Source organism: Cuculus canorus, chromosome 11 (genome assembly GCF_017976375.1).
Source record: "Cuculus canorus isolate bCucCan1 chromosome 11, bCucCan1.pri, whole genome shotgun sequence".
Taxonomy (NCBI): domain Eukaryota; kingdom Metazoa; phylum Chordata; class Aves; order Cuculiformes; family Cuculidae; genus Cuculus; species Cuculus canorus.
The window spans coordinates 9,095,817-9,111,641 of record NC_071411.1 but is presented as its reverse complement, the minus strand read 5'-3'; the positions used below and the strand labels follow the sequence as shown (position 1 = coordinate 9,111,641).

The 15,825-nt window shown below is 44.9% G+C and overlaps 1 protein-coding gene across 2 annotated transcripts in view; it reads left to right on the top strand.

The window, feature by feature from the left end:
• Window positions 1–15,636, top strand: part of ARIH2 (ariadne RBR E3 ubiquitin protein ligase 2) — a 34,049-nt gene extending 18,413 nt beyond the window's left edge. The window contains exons 3-14 of one of the 2 annotated variants that reach the window (XM_054076635.1): window positions 322–385; window positions 2,745–2,892; window positions 3,600–3,721; window positions 4,628–4,737; window positions 5,656–5,773; window positions 7,235–7,285; window positions 7,386–7,407; window positions 8,921–9,072; window positions 10,143–10,286; window positions 10,615–10,683; window positions 11,639–11,722; window positions 12,014–15,636. In XM_054076635.1, coding sequence (XP_053932610.1) covers window positions 2,748–2,892; window positions 3,600–3,721; window positions 4,628–4,737; window positions 5,656–5,773; window positions 7,235–7,285; window positions 7,386–7,407; window positions 8,921–9,072; window positions 10,143–10,286; window positions 10,615–10,683; window positions 11,639–11,722; window positions 12,014–12,085 — 1,089 coding nt within the window. In that variant the 5' untranslated portion in view covers window positions 322–385; window positions 2,745–2,747 and the 3' untranslated portion in view covers window positions 12,086–15,636. The remainder of the gene's footprint in view (window positions 1–321; window positions 386–2,744; window positions 2,893–3,599; window positions 3,722–4,627; window positions 4,738–5,655; window positions 5,774–7,234; window positions 7,286–7,385; window positions 7,408–8,920; window positions 9,073–10,142; window positions 10,287–10,614; window positions 10,684–11,638; window positions 11,723–12,013) is intronic. The other variant, XM_054076634.1, reaches the window with a different exon arrangement.
• The last annotated feature ends 189 nt before the right edge of the window (window positions 15,637–15,825 follow it).

Below are 15,825 nucleotides of genomic sequence, written 5' to 3'. Positions count from 1 at the left end.
GGAGCGTGGATAGAAAAATCTTAGCTGAAAATAATTTTTCAGGGCAGTGGGAGAGTTGTAGAAAAATATTCATCAAGTAGTATGAGGGAAATGTTCATCCATTTCTGTTTCTGATTTTGAAGACACTCATAAAGTTCTGTTGATGAGAATTTAGCTCACTGTGTGGAGGAGCCTCACACAGGACACATTTCCACTTTTCTTGTTGAAAAGTGTTCTACCCTGCCATTTGCACAGAGCCTGTTATTTATTGAGAGGAGGATGAATTTAATAAAGCAACTTGTATTCAGAAATTTATTTGATCGTTCTTCAATTGCCTTTCAGGCACAAGTCTAATGCTGCCCAATTGCTAGTAGAAGCACGAGTTCAGCCCACCTCATCCAAACATGTAAGTATGCTAACTATTTTGGTCTGCTCCCTTGGCAGACACCTCTGGCCCACCTCTTCGGAGGATTGCGTTACTAATGGCATAGTCTGTCCCATATTAACCCTTTGTAACCTCAGGTCCAACACACTAACTCAATGTTGGGTTTACTTTTTAAACGAGAATGTATTCAAGAGATGTCTAGCTTTTAAATAGCAGCTTTGCTATTGTCTTGCAAGTAGTGTTCAAGAATTAACTTGCCTCAAGGAAATTTAGCTTTTTTTTTTGTCATGAGTGATGGCACACAATGGAAGGAGCAGAGGGCTTGGGCTTGGCTACCTCTTCCGATTCTGCTCTTTCTGTAGAAGACACTCAGGGGAAGCTCTGACTGCACAGAGTGAACAAAGCTTCTCTGTGACTGGAACAAAGTATTTTTAATATATTTTTTCTTGAGATGACTGTTTGCTCTGCTGCTCTGCTCAGACATACTAAACCCAAAACTCCCAGTGGTGTTATTGCTGCTGAGCCAGTCAGTAATGATATTTGAACCAACTTGTATATTGCAGCCAGGGCTACACAGGTCTACTGGTTTGGGTTTTTTTCCTTTAAAAAGAAGCTTCCTGTTGCATGTTTACAGTTTTCATTCACAGTGGGTGACTTGGTACAATCCACAGTTACCCCAGGTAACATTGCCATGTGTCAGATTTTGAGTGATAAAATATTACATCTGAGAAACACTCTTTGGGCTGGGGGGAGGGGAGGTTTTGAAAGCCTGATTTGGCATCCGAGCTGACCTGTAACTAGCAGGGGGTGAAAATGATAAAAGAGCTGACAAGAGTAAGCTTCATGGACTCAAAATAAATTATCTGCCTAGAGTCCAAAAAAAAAAAAAAAGCTTTGGTATTAGAGGTAACTGCAAATAAATCCATGTACTTTGAAATTTGCCTGAATCTTGTATCAGCTGTCACTTAAGTATTCTCTGCTGCAATGGAGGTGTAATCTTGACAAACTTGGTTTGGTAGGCAATTCATTACAGCTTTTTTGTATCTGCTAGGGCAGGTTGCTCTGTGTTTCGGCTCCTGATGCAGAATGGTTATGTTTTGGGGGCAGATGCTCATACTCTAGAGCAACTGGCCCTATACGTAGAAGCTTTAGTGGTCAGCTCAGAGAGACAGCCTTATTGTGCGATGGGCGAGGGAAGCAAGCGGACGACTCAATATGAGTGATAAAGCAAGCTTCAACTTTATTCAAAATCAACCCGGATTATATATCTTAACACTCAAAGAATGCTTTGTCAACATGATTGGTTACTAAAACTACTTGTCCTCTGTTGATTCATTGTCCCCTGTTGATTCATTGTTGCTATGCTTGTACTTCGAGCTCTGTTTATCTTCTTGCAGTTACATTGGAGTTACAGTTGGGCTCAGCGTTCCATCCTGTTTCCTTGAGAAAGATCCACTTGTCCCTTAGAAGTTCCTCCTTGCATACTTGCTGTTCTTCTTGCAATCTGTACCCACACTCAAAGTTTAACAAGGTTTCCATTTATACAATACGTGTTTCACAAAGCTTTTCCACTGAATCATGTCCTTGTTCACGTAACCATTCCTCAATCCATTTCCCAGCATTACTGTTCAAGTTGAGCAGTCGGTGTAGGCAATCAACACAGTTGCAGTCTCAGTGAATCTTGTTCTGGTCCTCAAGGCGGCTGCTTAGAACAAAGTCGCTTTATATCCTTTTTCATTTGGTCATGCTATAAAAGGAGCTCTGTTGGTCATGTGGCTGGGTATCGTGCTGCTGCTTCTCTGTGTGCCTGGCATGCAGAGCTAGGCATGGAAGCTGATGACTGCCTCCTACTATCTTCTAGAAGAGCAGCAAAGGTTTAAGTAGATGAAAAGTGATCATATGACTTCTTGGTGAAAGGGGAAATAGGGACGTAAAAGCAAGGCTCTTCAAAGCTGTTAGCACTTTGATGATGTGCTAGACCTAGTTCTTCATGTTCCAGGGGTGAGCTGAGATGTGTTAGAGGCTTGATCTGTTGTCTAGGGATTAGTTCTGCGCTACCTGAGGGGAGATCCAGCGGTTTGGTGAAGCAATAGCAGGATTATGCCTGACTTGACACAAAACCCCTAATCCTTTTCAGCCAAAGGAATGATGCCTGCTTTGCCAAATGTAGCATGGGCAGAAGATAAGAGATGTGAGGTGATGGTCTGTCAACTCCTTCTCCTCTTTGTATATACACTCTACAACTTTAGTTGCTTACCTTCTTACCCAAAATCGTTTTCCGGTAAAAGGGCACTGCTAAGCCTGCTTCCAGTGGATGAGGTGACAATACTCGGGAGAACTGGGATGGTTTCACTTTGATGCTGATTTGTCTCTCTCGCAGGCAATGGTACATTCCTCCCATCACTGCGCAGTGTGCATGCAGTTTGTCCGGAAGGAGAACTTGCTCTCTCTGGCTTGTCAGCACCAGTTCTGTCGCAGCTGTTGGGAGCAGCATTGTACAGTGCTCGTCAAGGATGGTGTTGGAGTCGGTGAGTTCGAGGCAGATATGGTACGGGGTCTGTATTTGTTGTGTTGACCGTTCTGATGATGATTGGTCTAAAACATCTCGGTAATGAGAAAATAGAGTGTGGAATGAGTATTTGTGACAAACTTAACTTGAACTAGTGGTCACTAACCTGATTCTTTGGTTATTGTTGACATACCACCAGGACAGCACTTACTCCTGCCTATCAAAACATGCAAGTTGATAGATCCATGTGCAGCTTCTCTCCCCTCGTGATCTTGAGAGCATAACTGTAACAAGTTAGAAACTGCAAATCCACTGCATTTTGAGTTTGCATCTCTCATAGTGTGTTGTTGCACTACCTCAGAGTGCTTGTGGATGTAAGTTTCTGTTCCCTTTGTGTTGGGTAGAAGTCAGTAGTTGCCAGAGTTGCTTTGGGCTTTTCCTAGCCTGTCTTTCATGCTGGCATGGCAGTAATGTACAGTTTTCTACTTTAAGTGTCTGACATTGAGAATACTGGTCGAAGCACTTACTGGTCCTGGATGCACGTGTGCCCTGTCGTCTTTCGGTGAAGACAGTTGGGCTTCAGTGTTTCAGCAGCCCAGATTTGTTTCACAGTTGTGTCCTTCTTGCACAACAACAGATGGCACCTAGGAATCTGTTGAATGCTCTCTATGCATTGACTTCTTAGTATAAGTTGCACTGTGCTAAAATGTTGCTTTCTCTTCTCAGGGGTCTCCTGCATGGCTCAGGACTGCCTACTTCGGACACCAGAAGACTTCGTGTTTCCATTGCTGCCTAGTGAAGAGCTGAAAGACAAATACAGGCGCTACCTCTTCAGGGACTATGTGGAGGTATTGGGTTTTTTTTCGGTTTTAAAATATACTGCCTCGATTCACTGATGACTTGCAGAAGTTTTGCTTGAAGTGCCTTGCATCTTTGATTAGAACTGCAGTAACTGCAGGGAAATTGTCCCTGATAAACATGATGTGCTGCTCCTATAGTACAGCCTCACTTGTAAAATGCTCTAGCAGGTTGCCAGAGTAAATTCTGATGTAAGGTCACCGAGTAGGTCCCTGGCTGGTGCTTGGCTCTTTTGCTGAAGCGGATTTCTCAGAATGTTGCAGCTGAGAACTGCAAACTTTAATCTGGATTTTAAAGTCCTTCTTGCTCTTGCGTAGATATTTTAGTCTGTCATCTTAGCCTAGCCCAACTGAATTGGCTTGCTTAATAACACTTTATGTGAGGTCTTGTGAAATTAAAGCAGCAATCATTAAGGTTAAACGTGGTGCAGGAAGTATTCTGGTAGCTGGGAACAGACTGGGAACACTCAGGAAGCAGCGAAACAGTTTTAAGAGTGGTCACCTCTCTTCAGTAAGAGATCCTTTCAGAGGGAACAGCCGCCACAAGAGATCAACTCAATACGTTCTGAGGCATAAAGAGAGCATGGGAAAAAAGCTCAGATGGAGGAAAATTGTTTGTTCAGTATCTTGGTGGGATCTTATGGATGTGTTACTGTGCTAACTTGGTCTGTAAAACTCCATTTGAATTCTCTGTTCTAGAAAAGCTGCGAGTAACTAACATTCCCTTTCCTCGGGTGGAAAAAGTTTGTCTGCTCTGATAGCCAAGACCTGGTGACAGTTTTCACTCTTTTTCACTGAGAATTAACTGACTTGTGTATTTTTGAGGATAGGGATGATTAAACTTGGATAATGCTCTTCTGCACTCACTGCTGATTGACCACCTTGGTATGTTCGCAGAGCCATTATCAGCTGCAGCTATGTCCTGGTGCAGATTGCCCTATGGTCATACAGGTACAGGAGCCAAAAGCCCGGCGAGTGCAGTGCAATCGTTGCAATGAGGTCTTCTGGTAAGAAACAGAGAAGGTTAAAGATCGTGGGGAAAGTCTATGCTGTCCTCAGAGCTACTCCATTTGCTTGCCAGCAGGTTCAGTCTGTTGAAATATCTCAAGTGCTTCCAGAGTTGTTTGTAATTTGAGTTAGCTTGAGTAACTGGACACTTGGGTTCTGACTTCTGCAGGTGGTCAGCCCTCTCCTTGCTTCCTAAACTGCTTGGAAGTTGGGTGTTCTGACAACCAGGGAAGGCAGGGCTTGAGTAATGAAAGGGTTACAAATCTACCATTCTCATGCTTACCTCGGTTACAGATATTAGTACAGTCCAAGTGACCGGTAGAGATTCTAGTAATGGATGTGGCCTCCCTGCACTGAATTTTTAAGTTTATTACAAATACTTGATTCCCAGTGTCTGGCATGTTTCGAGGCTGATGTGAGAATACATTTCTGCTGCATAGGAATGCTAGCGTTCCTTCTCTGACTTCAAGTGTATGTGGGACCAGAGCAAAAAGGTAGCTTGCGGGGCTGCTGAAGTGTCTTCTGCTCCTGGGTATCCAGAATCACTGCTGTTGAGAACGTCTGAGGAGCACGATACAACTGGTTTAGAGATGCAGGTTACTGGAGTCTCTGTGCAAATGGCCATTACTCACCTGGTGCCAGTCAGGTCATGCTAACGCAGGTGTCTTGATAGCTACCACTGGAGTAAGGCTACTTGTAAAGCCACTGGTAGAAGGCCTTGGGTCACTCTCGTCGTGACTCTGATTTCTGCACAAGAGGGTCAGGGTTTGTTGGAGCTCAGACTTAGTTTTTCACTCTAGCAATGCACATCCCTTATCCATGCTTGGCCTCTCAGATTTTGGTCATTGGGGAAAACCTCAATTCTTGAGTGACCTCCTTGGAAACTGATATGACTTTTTTTCTTTCTTCCTGTTAAGCTTTAAGTGTCGGCAGATGTACCACGCACCCACAGACTGTGCTACCATTCGGAAATGGCTCACCAAATGTGCAGATGACTCCGAGACAGCCAACTACATCAGCGCTCACACTAAAGATGTAAGGAGAAGAACCTGCATGTCTTTTTTTGTCCTCTAGTTCTGCCTGGGAAGAAAGATACACTTCCATACATAACATAGCATTGTGTGCTGCTTTTTCACGGGCTATGATTTCTCACTGCTGCCTCAGCACTGTGATAGAACAGATTGAATGCCTTGAGAACGCCTTGTGCAGAAAGTCCAGCTGCCCTCCCATGGTAAGGGCCTGGTGGTCCTTATTTCAGACCTGGTGTGAATGTCTTGGGCGGACAGGTGTGCTGCCCTCCAAAGGGGAAAGGAACTGTGGCTACTTTAAGATGATCAGTAGAGATGTATTTCAAATGGAAGGAAGGAGTGTAGTAAGATCAGAGTCAGTATCAAATAATGCATTGAGGTGTTTAAACCTGAACAGCTGTGTGAAGTACTGTGAACAGGAAGGTGAGGGAGATAAAGTCTTGATTTGGCAAGGAGAGCAAAATAGGGTAGAAGGAGTCTGTAAATTAGGCATTGAAGTACTTCTAGTAGATTTAGGCCTAAGCAAAAGAAATAGTATTACAGATTGTGCGATCTGGTCTACCTATAGAATTATCTTTAAAAGTTACAGATTCATTACCTTTATCCTCTAGATCAGCTGTTGCAGATTGGAACTTCTGATGTCCTTTGGGGATTTTGTGGCCTGACTGCAAAACAGTTCTTAGCTGGCTTTTGTTCTACCCTAGCCAATGACAATTGTGACAGTGCTAATTATCTGCAAACTTCAGTTATGTTAAGAAAATTGCTACTTAGATAGGCTAGAGATTTTAAATTCCCTTCTTTCTCTGGAGAAGGTGTCAACATGTGATGGCATTGTTTCTGCTATGCCCTTTTGTAAAATAAGGTTCTGGTATATTGAGCATTGTCCTGGCATACATTTCGCCTGCCACTAACATTTATAAAAAACAGTAAAACTCTTCTTTGTACTTTGCTTTGTAACTGAACTTGACACTCCAGAGCATCAGTGGACTGCTAAAGGAGCGAAGAAGTGTGCAGCTTTCGCTGTGGTCAGCCAGGCTCCCTGCAGCTAGCTACGTTATCAGTGTTAGTGGCTGCTGACGGCCGGGCAGAGTGCTGATCCTCTTGTAGTCTAATAATCTGTGGAAGCTACTGTCATATGTGACCTAATTATGTCCCTACTCCTGAGCAATTTCTAAGTGGTAACTCAGTAAGAGCTTCCCTTTTACTAGGAGTAGCAACAGAGAACTTGTTGTCTTGAGCAAGCTGTCCAGTGCTGCGGTGCAACTTCTCTGGCTTTGCCTTTCTGCCTGCTATTTAAATGGAGCTGTCAAAAGTTGGTGGAAGGCAGGGTGTATAATATTCTCATATATCCATATGCATATTTAAAATAATAAAAAAAGCAGGAGGGGAATAATCGTGCAAGTATTGGCATTCTCCAGAGGGCTGCTAGAGACAGAATTGGATCTAACAACTGTTTCTGTTTCCTCAGTGTCCCAAGTGCAATATCTGTATTGAAAAGAATGGAGGCTGCAATCACATGGTGAGCAATTCCCTGAACATGTCAGACCTTCCTTGTTCTAGGTGGAATTTTTTTTCCCCCACTCTTCACTAACCAGTGACTCCTGTCTCTTCTCTTTCAGCAATGCTCCAAGTGCAAGCATGGTAAGTAGGATTTGGAAACAGTTTTCTCTGCAATGTTTGTTAGTGGTGGTGGTCTTTTTTTTTGTGATATGAAGACAAATTGTAAACATCAACTGAAATTTCCACACACACCCCCAGTAAAAGGTAAACAGGATATTAATTACAGATTTGTGTGTGATAGTGCTTATTTTCCGCAACTGGCTGTGGTTTTAGCTGGGTTGTAATTCGATGTTGATTTGGCTCCCTCTCCTCAACATGTCCATTGTGTAAGAAGTCTCCATCTCTATCTCACCATTAACAGTGGAATCCATCTCAGAGGAAAGTAGTAAATAGTTTCTGTGTAATTGTATTTGTCATCAGCTGAAAATACTGGCAGAACTGAGCCATTTACTCAGATCACTTTAAGTCCTTCTGCTTAGTGATGGAAATAATGAGCTTCAACCTAGATGAATCTGCAGCATCTGTGAATTGTTCTGCAGAACATTATTGGTTGGACTTCTCAGTCCACCTCTGTGCAATTAGCAGCCTGAGTGTCTCTGGCCTATTGTGTGGTCTCACAAAATGACAGCCTGTGTTTGCACTTATCTTTTCATGGCAGATTTAATTTCTGTTGCCTTGAAGTGACATAGCTTGTACTCAGCCCTCTAAGTTGAGTGTACCACTAGGAAATATTATAATATCCGAACCTTATTTGGAAGATGATTAAAGATTATTGTCCTCTCTCATTTCCTTTGCTTTGGGGTCCTCAGCAGCACTGGACGTGATTTGATGGAGCTGTCACAAGGGTGAGCATGCAAGTGCCAAGGTACCATGGTGACTAGCACTCAAGAAGGCTGGTGAACTCTGGAAATGCAAATTTCAGTCTCTTATTATGAGTAACACAGAAGTGATTCCTATGTAGCAACTTAATCTCCATCTTTTTTTCCTTCCCAGCAGAACACTCACAGCCTCGCTCTGAAATCAGGAAACCGTTGTGCGAGTTTTGCTGTTTCTCTCTTTCCTCCACTTTCTTTCCCATTCAGTGGCTCCTAACTTGAAGTGTCATAAACCACTGAAGTTACCTGGATAGTTCCGTCCTCAAGAGAACTGAAGGCAGACTTTATTTTGCATGAGTTAGTTCACTTTTGGATTTGATTGTTCCTATTTCATTCAACCAGAGGTCTGCATGGGGCAGTTTGCCAGTGGTGGGGAGGATGCACCTCACAAATAAGGCAGCCTGCCTCTTCTTTAATCTAGAGTGACTGCCTGTGCAGGGCGCAAGTACAGTTCTGCCAGTCGGTCTTGGTATACAGGTTGCAGCACTTCAGGATTTACTGTCCGTTGTTGCAGGGGAGGCTGTAAATTGCAAATCTTCAAGACAGGCTGGTATTTTTGGCTCACTATTGTGTTCCGTTATGCAAGATTATACAAAATGTGTATTTTTCTTGGTTTAGCAGAAATATCTGAAAACAGGTGGGTTGTGTCTCCTGAAGCTTTTCTTTCTCAGCAGGTTTTTTTCTGTGCATCACAGTGGGTTTTTTGCTGTTTTCTGCAGACTTCTGCTGGATGTGTCTGGGAGACTGGAAGACTCACGGCAGCGAGTACTACGAATGCAGTCGGTACAAAGAGAATCCTGATATTGTAAACCAGAGTCAGCAAGCACAGGCCAGGGAGGCCCTTAAGAAGTACTTGTTCTATTTTGAGAGGGTAGGAGACATCTCCTTGGCCAGAGCTGCTGTAGCCTTTTAATGCTCCCTGCCTGGTGCAAAGGTCATTGCCGGCAATCTCCGTGCAAGAAACTGCCCAAAAGAATCTGTGCAGAGTTTTCAGCCCCTGTTGTTTTTCACTCAAAATCCTGCCCAGGAAATCCCATCCCAACCAATAATGTTGTAGCCAAAGCAAATCACATTCACTCCTGTATTTCCTTGTGCTAGAGAAAATCAGTATTACCTGTGTGCCACTGTACTGTTTTCCTGCAGGCTGAGTGCTGCTGCAGTAGATGGATATTGCTCCAGTCATTTCCTTCCCAGATCAGGGAACGTCAGCTCCTTGCAGTATGTCTTTATGGAGACAAAGACTAAAGAAATTCTGCCGTGCTTAGATCTCCATTGGCAGAAGCAAAGTTTTCCTAAAATTTAATGTAATTACATTTTTAAAAGTTGCAGTCAGAGCATCTCTGTCCACATAGCAGGCTCGATGCACCTGGCCATACAGTGCAATTCTAGAGCAGCATCTCTAGAAGAGAATGTGGTAGAGGTTCAGTGCTGCTGCACTTCAGTTTCCCCATTAAAATGAGTTTATTCTTCACACCGTCAGCCAAGTCTTTTGGTAAAATAAATGTGCTTATTCCTGGCTCTCCAGACCAGTAGGGTGTGAGAAATAGCCCTGCTTACAATGTGCACATGGATGTTGGAGTTCACTGAGCCCATGTTAAATGTCAATTTAAACTCTTGACCTTTTATAAGAATCCCTTAAGTAGGAGAATCACCATTACTTTCCATCTTGTTAGACACGAGGTCATTGTGTGACCAGAGGGGATTCCCACTCTGAGGAGTTGGGTTTGTTCCCTGCTCTTTGCTGCTGTCAGTCTGTTGAATGCAGCCTCTGCTACTTATTGGAGATGCTGCCTTGCTGTTCTTTCCCACAGAGTGTCTTGCCTTGCTGGACTCCTGCCCCACTTCAGTTTCTGCTTGCTAGAGCTTGTGCTTTTACAGCAGCAGTATTCTGGTCTCATGCAGTTTATTCTTTCCCCATCTCCCCACTCTCACCCTTTGCAGTGGGAAAATCACAATAAAAGCCTACAGCTGGAGGCACAAACGTACCAACGAATCCAGGAGAAAATCCAAGAGAGAGTTATGAACAACTTGGGAACGTGGATAGACTGGCAATACCTACAAAATGCTGCAAAACTGCTTGCAAAGGTGGGTAGTTGTGGCTTGTTTGGCACAGAGAAGAGAATATGTACCAGAAAGCTAAATTCACAACACCGAGGGAAGAGGGAATTCAGGAGTTGTGGGTATGTGGGACAGTACCTCTGATCGAGGACATGAACTTAGCCAAATATCACCTGGAAGTGACCTCTGTGAAGTTATACTTTGCACAAATTTTTCCAAGGAAGGTTTAGGAAATTCCACCCTGAAGTGTCCAGTTGTCCCTGTCAGAAGGTGTCTTCTTAGCTTGTAGTGGTCACACAAACGTGACTCTACCAACTTTTGTTCTTTTTTCTCTCTTCCTCCCACTCCTCGACAGTGTCGTTACACCCTGCAGTACACATATCCATATGCCTACTACATGGAGTCTGGTCCCAGAAAGAAATTGGTAAGATATTTTGCTCTTTTTTTTTTTCTTTCTTTTTTTTTTTTTTGTTGATAGCTTTTTGGGGTGTAGCTGGCAGTATGGTGGGCTAAATTCCAGAGCTCGGCAGTGTCTGAAATGTTATTCCTGAGTTTGAGGCCAGGACAGGACAAATAAGAGGTGGTTTTGCACCTTTCCTCTTCACTTCGAGTTGACCAGCAGCTCTGTCTTCTGACATGTTTCCCAGGGCAGCACTGCACTTTCCCTAACACACAATTTATCCAGAATGTTTTAAGGCTGGAAGTGTGCATTTGTTCCTTGGCAAGACTTGTCAGAGTGCTGTGGGCCATATCTCATGTAAAGAGCTGCTGGAGGATAGCTTTTCCAGCCTTGAATCAGGGTTTAGCTTTGCTTTTTTTTTTTATTCTGTAAGTTTTTTTATGCTGTAAGTTCCTTGCTGGCTTGGAGCATTCCACAGGCTGGACTTGTTCAAAACCTTCACTGAAGATATTGTTTCTTTGACTCAGTTATCCGGTAAAACCTGTTATCCAGTCTCTCTCTGTAGCATCATACGTATTCTCTGCAAAACAGATGTTCTCTTCTGGGTCTGACTGTGCTAGTGGAACAAGTTACTGCTCTCAGCAGTGGGTAACAGTCCCTCTGCCCTGCCTGCAGGGCTGATCACAAGAGCATTTGGTGACCCATTTATGGCAAAATGAACTGACTTAGAAGATATTTGTCTCTTGCAGTGTTTTTAGGCTGACTGGGTTAATTTTGGGCGATGCAGGTTGAGGAGTTCTTACACAAGAAACTCCTGGAAGGGGTGTAGCTGAAGGTGGATAAGGAGGAGGCACAAACCTGCTCTGCCAGCACAGCTGTCAGGAGAACACATTTCTCTACTCCTCAAGTGTAGTGTGTGGTACAAAACTGCTCCACTAAACTAGTTTCTTGTTGCCGTCTTTGCTTTTGCTTTTTGCAGTTTGAATATCAGCAGGCTCAGCTGGAAGCTGAAATTGAAAATCTCTCATGGAAGGTGGAGCGAGCAGACAGCTATGACAGAGGGGTGAGTGTTCTTCTTGCTTGAGCCTGGTGGCCAGATTTCGTTTGTTGGGCTTGATACTTCTGCAGGAGCGCTAAGGTGGTCAAGTGAGGGTTCTGAGAAACTAGATCCAAAAACTCACCATCTAATCCGCAGATGTTTTAGAAGTGGAGTGCTCACTGCCTTATGGGAGAGGAGGGAAGGCTGCAGCGAGTCTTGCAAACTGAAAGAGGACCAAAAAAGCTCTGGAGGAAGCTCCGTGTAGCCCTTTGGTGAAGAGCAGATCCTAACAGTTTCTACCTTCTCTTCTACCAGGACTTAGAGAATCAGATGCACATAGCAGAGCAGAGACGGAGGACCCTGCTGAAAGACTTCCATGACACATAAGACAGGAGGAAGTGACAAAATGCAGGGGTGAGAGCAGCGAGTGAAGTGATGGCAGCTTCACCGGGATAAGCAGGCACTGCCTCTGGGAGAACATGGCCAAGGACAAAGCCACCCCTCCCCTTGCAAGTCAGACACATGCAAACACCACATCTTAGTCCAGTTTGTTCTCTTATCTTTCTGTTTCTGCCAGGCTAGAGGCCAGAGTTCAGATTGGCGTATTTCCTGGGACATTTCCCTCCTGACCGTGTTGGTTTCAGAAGGGGAGGGAGTTTTTCTCTGAAAGGCTGTTAATAGTATTAGATCATTACAATTTATGTAATTTTCAACGGTTGTACAATTATACAGACAAACCTTAGAATAACACACAACCCTTTTTGAAAATAAATTGGCAGTGGAGTGTTTTTCCTTAATCTGCTTGTAAATTTAATGGGCTTTTCCCCCCTCCCCCTCCCTTCCTCTGACCCCAAAATCCTCCTGGGCACTGAAGGAGGTTACAAAATATCTCAAGGAGGTTTCTCCATGCTCCTTTAAGAGAGCATTGTAGCATTGGCATTGCAGGAGGAGAGTGGCTGGTATTAAGAGTGGCTGCTGCTGCGTCTGACCGCAGTGGCCGCGGTTTAGGATGATGACATGTGACATCTCTTTCCTTGTAAATCAGCTGTGCAAAATCCTGCTGCACAAACAAAAGCAAATGGAGGAATTGTAGGGGAGAGACCAGGTTAAACTGGGGGATAGGCCTTGAGTCAGGTCACATTCTACATTTGATTCTACATTTGATTTAGGTCTTCCATGTAGATTTTTGCTTTACTCATTTTTGTGGGGAGGGTGTTGTATTGCCAAAGTGAGTGACGAGGGAGTAGTAGCATACAGTTGTTAATCAAGGCTTGGGAGTTTTGCAGAGTGAAACAATCCATGTTATAACAGTGCCATGCAGCCTGGTAAAGATTATTTGTGCCTGCTGGGTAACATGGCTGAGAAAATTAGATTCCATGCATCAAGGTGAGACTAAACACCAGTGTATTATGTGGAGGAAGGATGATGTGTAACACACTCCCTGGCACGTGTTGGCAATGTGGACAGGCACTTGAATACAGGTGCACTGCTTGTGCAGTGCCTGCACCAAGCCAGGCAGAAAATTAACTAGCAAAATTAATTTATTTGTATATTAGTATTGATACTGGTGGAGACTTATCAGAAAAAATGATTGTTAGGAGCATGTGGAGCTTTTTTATTAACATTCTTTTTTCTAATGTAAAATATACACTAAAATAAAAATATGAAAACCTAGTTCATCTTAGTAGGGGTAACGTGAAAAAGGTTACTTAAGTGTTGATGCTTGCCTGTTTGCTGCAGGGAGCAGGCCACATGTTAAGATTTCACAGGCATGAATGTCACGGGCACCAGGAACACATTATTTGCAGCCAGTAAGCTGGAGCTGAAGTCTGATCTGAGGAAATCTTCGCCTTTGCAGGGAATTCATGGGATTCTCCTTCATGCTGTGTGTGGAAGTGTTGCCTTTGATGCATCCCTGTATTGCTCTTACACAATGTTACCTGGTAAAGATTAAATTGGAGGAGGGGGGTAAAGTGCTCAATTCCTGCATGTCAACAGAAGCTAACTCTGCTGTTGGAGCCCTTTTTACATACCTGCAACACGTGAGCAGAGTGTTCAACTGGGCTGATGGATTTTAACAAGACAGCATCAGTTTAAAAGAGGAGTGGCTGTCAGAGGAGCTAATCCTGTGGCCACGCGTGTCGTACACAGCAGAACATTTTGAACCAAGAGGCCTTTTTCCCTCCTCCTTCCCATCGCTGGTGTGGGGTGTATCCTCAGGGAACCGGGGAATACGCTGCCAGGAGCTGCTGGCAGTGGAAAGGGGGTTACAGCAGAAGTGGCTGAGGGTGGAGCAGGGCTGCAGACAGCGGGGTAGGGGCAAGGAAGGACGAAACAATGGTTTCTGGGAGCAAGTGCTGCTTGCTGCGCAAGAGACCTCCATAACCACGGCTCCTGTGTTCCTGCTCTGTCCTGTTCTGTCTCTCCAGGCTAGAGTGATAGGGATAGATAGGTCCTTGCCACAGCCATTGCCTCTTGATTTTATTCCCTCCTCTGCTCCCTGCAGCAGACTCATGAGATATTCCAGGCTCAGCCTCTTCCTTCCCCTCCCCTTCCCAAATGATTGTCAAAGTCTGGGACGCTAAACCCAGGGGAAGGGGTGGCGTGGGAGAAGGCTTGCTGAGACCCAGCAGTTTGCAGTGCATAGAGCCAATGTTTAAACTGTTCTTTCAAAATGTAATGTGCAAAGTACTAATCAGGATAAAAGCTGGTGTTCTCTTTGTCTAAATGTAACTATCGTAGCACCTAATCTCTTTGCAGAACAGGTACATGGAGTTCCCTAATCCCAAAGAGCCCTCACTTCTGTTACATAATTGTTCAGCTTTGAGCAAGATGAGAATAGGGTTTTGTCTTTCTCCCTCCCTGCCTCCCTCCTCCCCTCCCTCTCTCATGCTCCCACAAAATGTTTTGCTATGAATCCTTGTTTGTAGACAAGCCAGACCTTAGAGCACTGAACAGGCTGCTGGGCAACAGTAACAAATACTGCACAGCGCATCCCCAAATTCTTTCAAATTTTCTGAAACCAGAGCTTTGTCAGCAGTTCTGGGGTTTTTTTGTTAAAAAAAAAAAAAAAAAAGGCCACCCTTTTTGAAGATAGGGAAAGACCTGGTTTGCACGCACAGATTTCTGTACTCTGGGAAAACAACAAGATTGCCTCGTGCAGCCCAGGCTGGGGGACGCCTGTCCTGGTGTCAGACAGAAAACCGTAGGCTCCAAGACCTGCAGAGCACCAGGACTGTTGGCTTTTCACATCAAGTGACTGAAGCTGCTTGAGAGGGAGGTGACAGGGGGGAAACAGAGTTCTTGATGCCAAAAGACAAGGCCAGTTTTTTCCCCTGTGATAGATACACAGCCCTGTTGAGGTTACAAGTGTATGTGAATAGAAAGTGGCTCAGGAGCTGTTAATTCGGAGGTGCAAGTTTCCCTTTGGTGCGTTACTGCTACAGATGTGGAATGTTTGCTCTCTTTTTGTTTCTTTTTGCACTCATTTCCAGTTCCCGCGCCAGCCTGACACCTCTCCATCCTTCACCCGATACTCTGATTTCAGCTTCGCTTGTGTTAGTGCGTTGGCTGCTCACCTCTAACAGTCCTCAGGCTTCCCAGATTGTAACACAAAGAATTTTCTACTGATCCCATAAACTGCATGACTGCCGCTCCGCGCGCCGCCGGCGCCCTGGGATGGGGCAGCAGGAGGTTTCTGTACCATAGCCTTGCACTCTGAATTTTAGACTTTTTAAGCGGGTGGAAAAAAAAAAAATAGAACTTTATTTTTAAATGAGGCACTTGCTCTGGGAATTCCTTCCCTGCCCCCGCCCGGCTCGGGCCGCGCAGAGCTGGGGCGAACCCCGACACGGGCCGGGGCGCCGCTTCGCCGTGCCTGCAGAGGGGCGGGGGCCGCCCGGGAGGCGGTTTCCCAGCGGGCGCCCCCGGGTTATTTGAAATAAACCGCGACTTTCTCACTTTCGGAGGCGTCCCGGCTCTTCTTGGGGAGCGGGGAGGGCAGCGGGAACTCCCGCCACGCGCGCCCTCCCGCCGGCGCCACGGCTCTGGCCACGCCCCTCTCGGCTCTGGCCACGCCCCCGCCCCATATATCTGCACTGGCGAGGTCCCCGTCCGCTCCCGTTCTG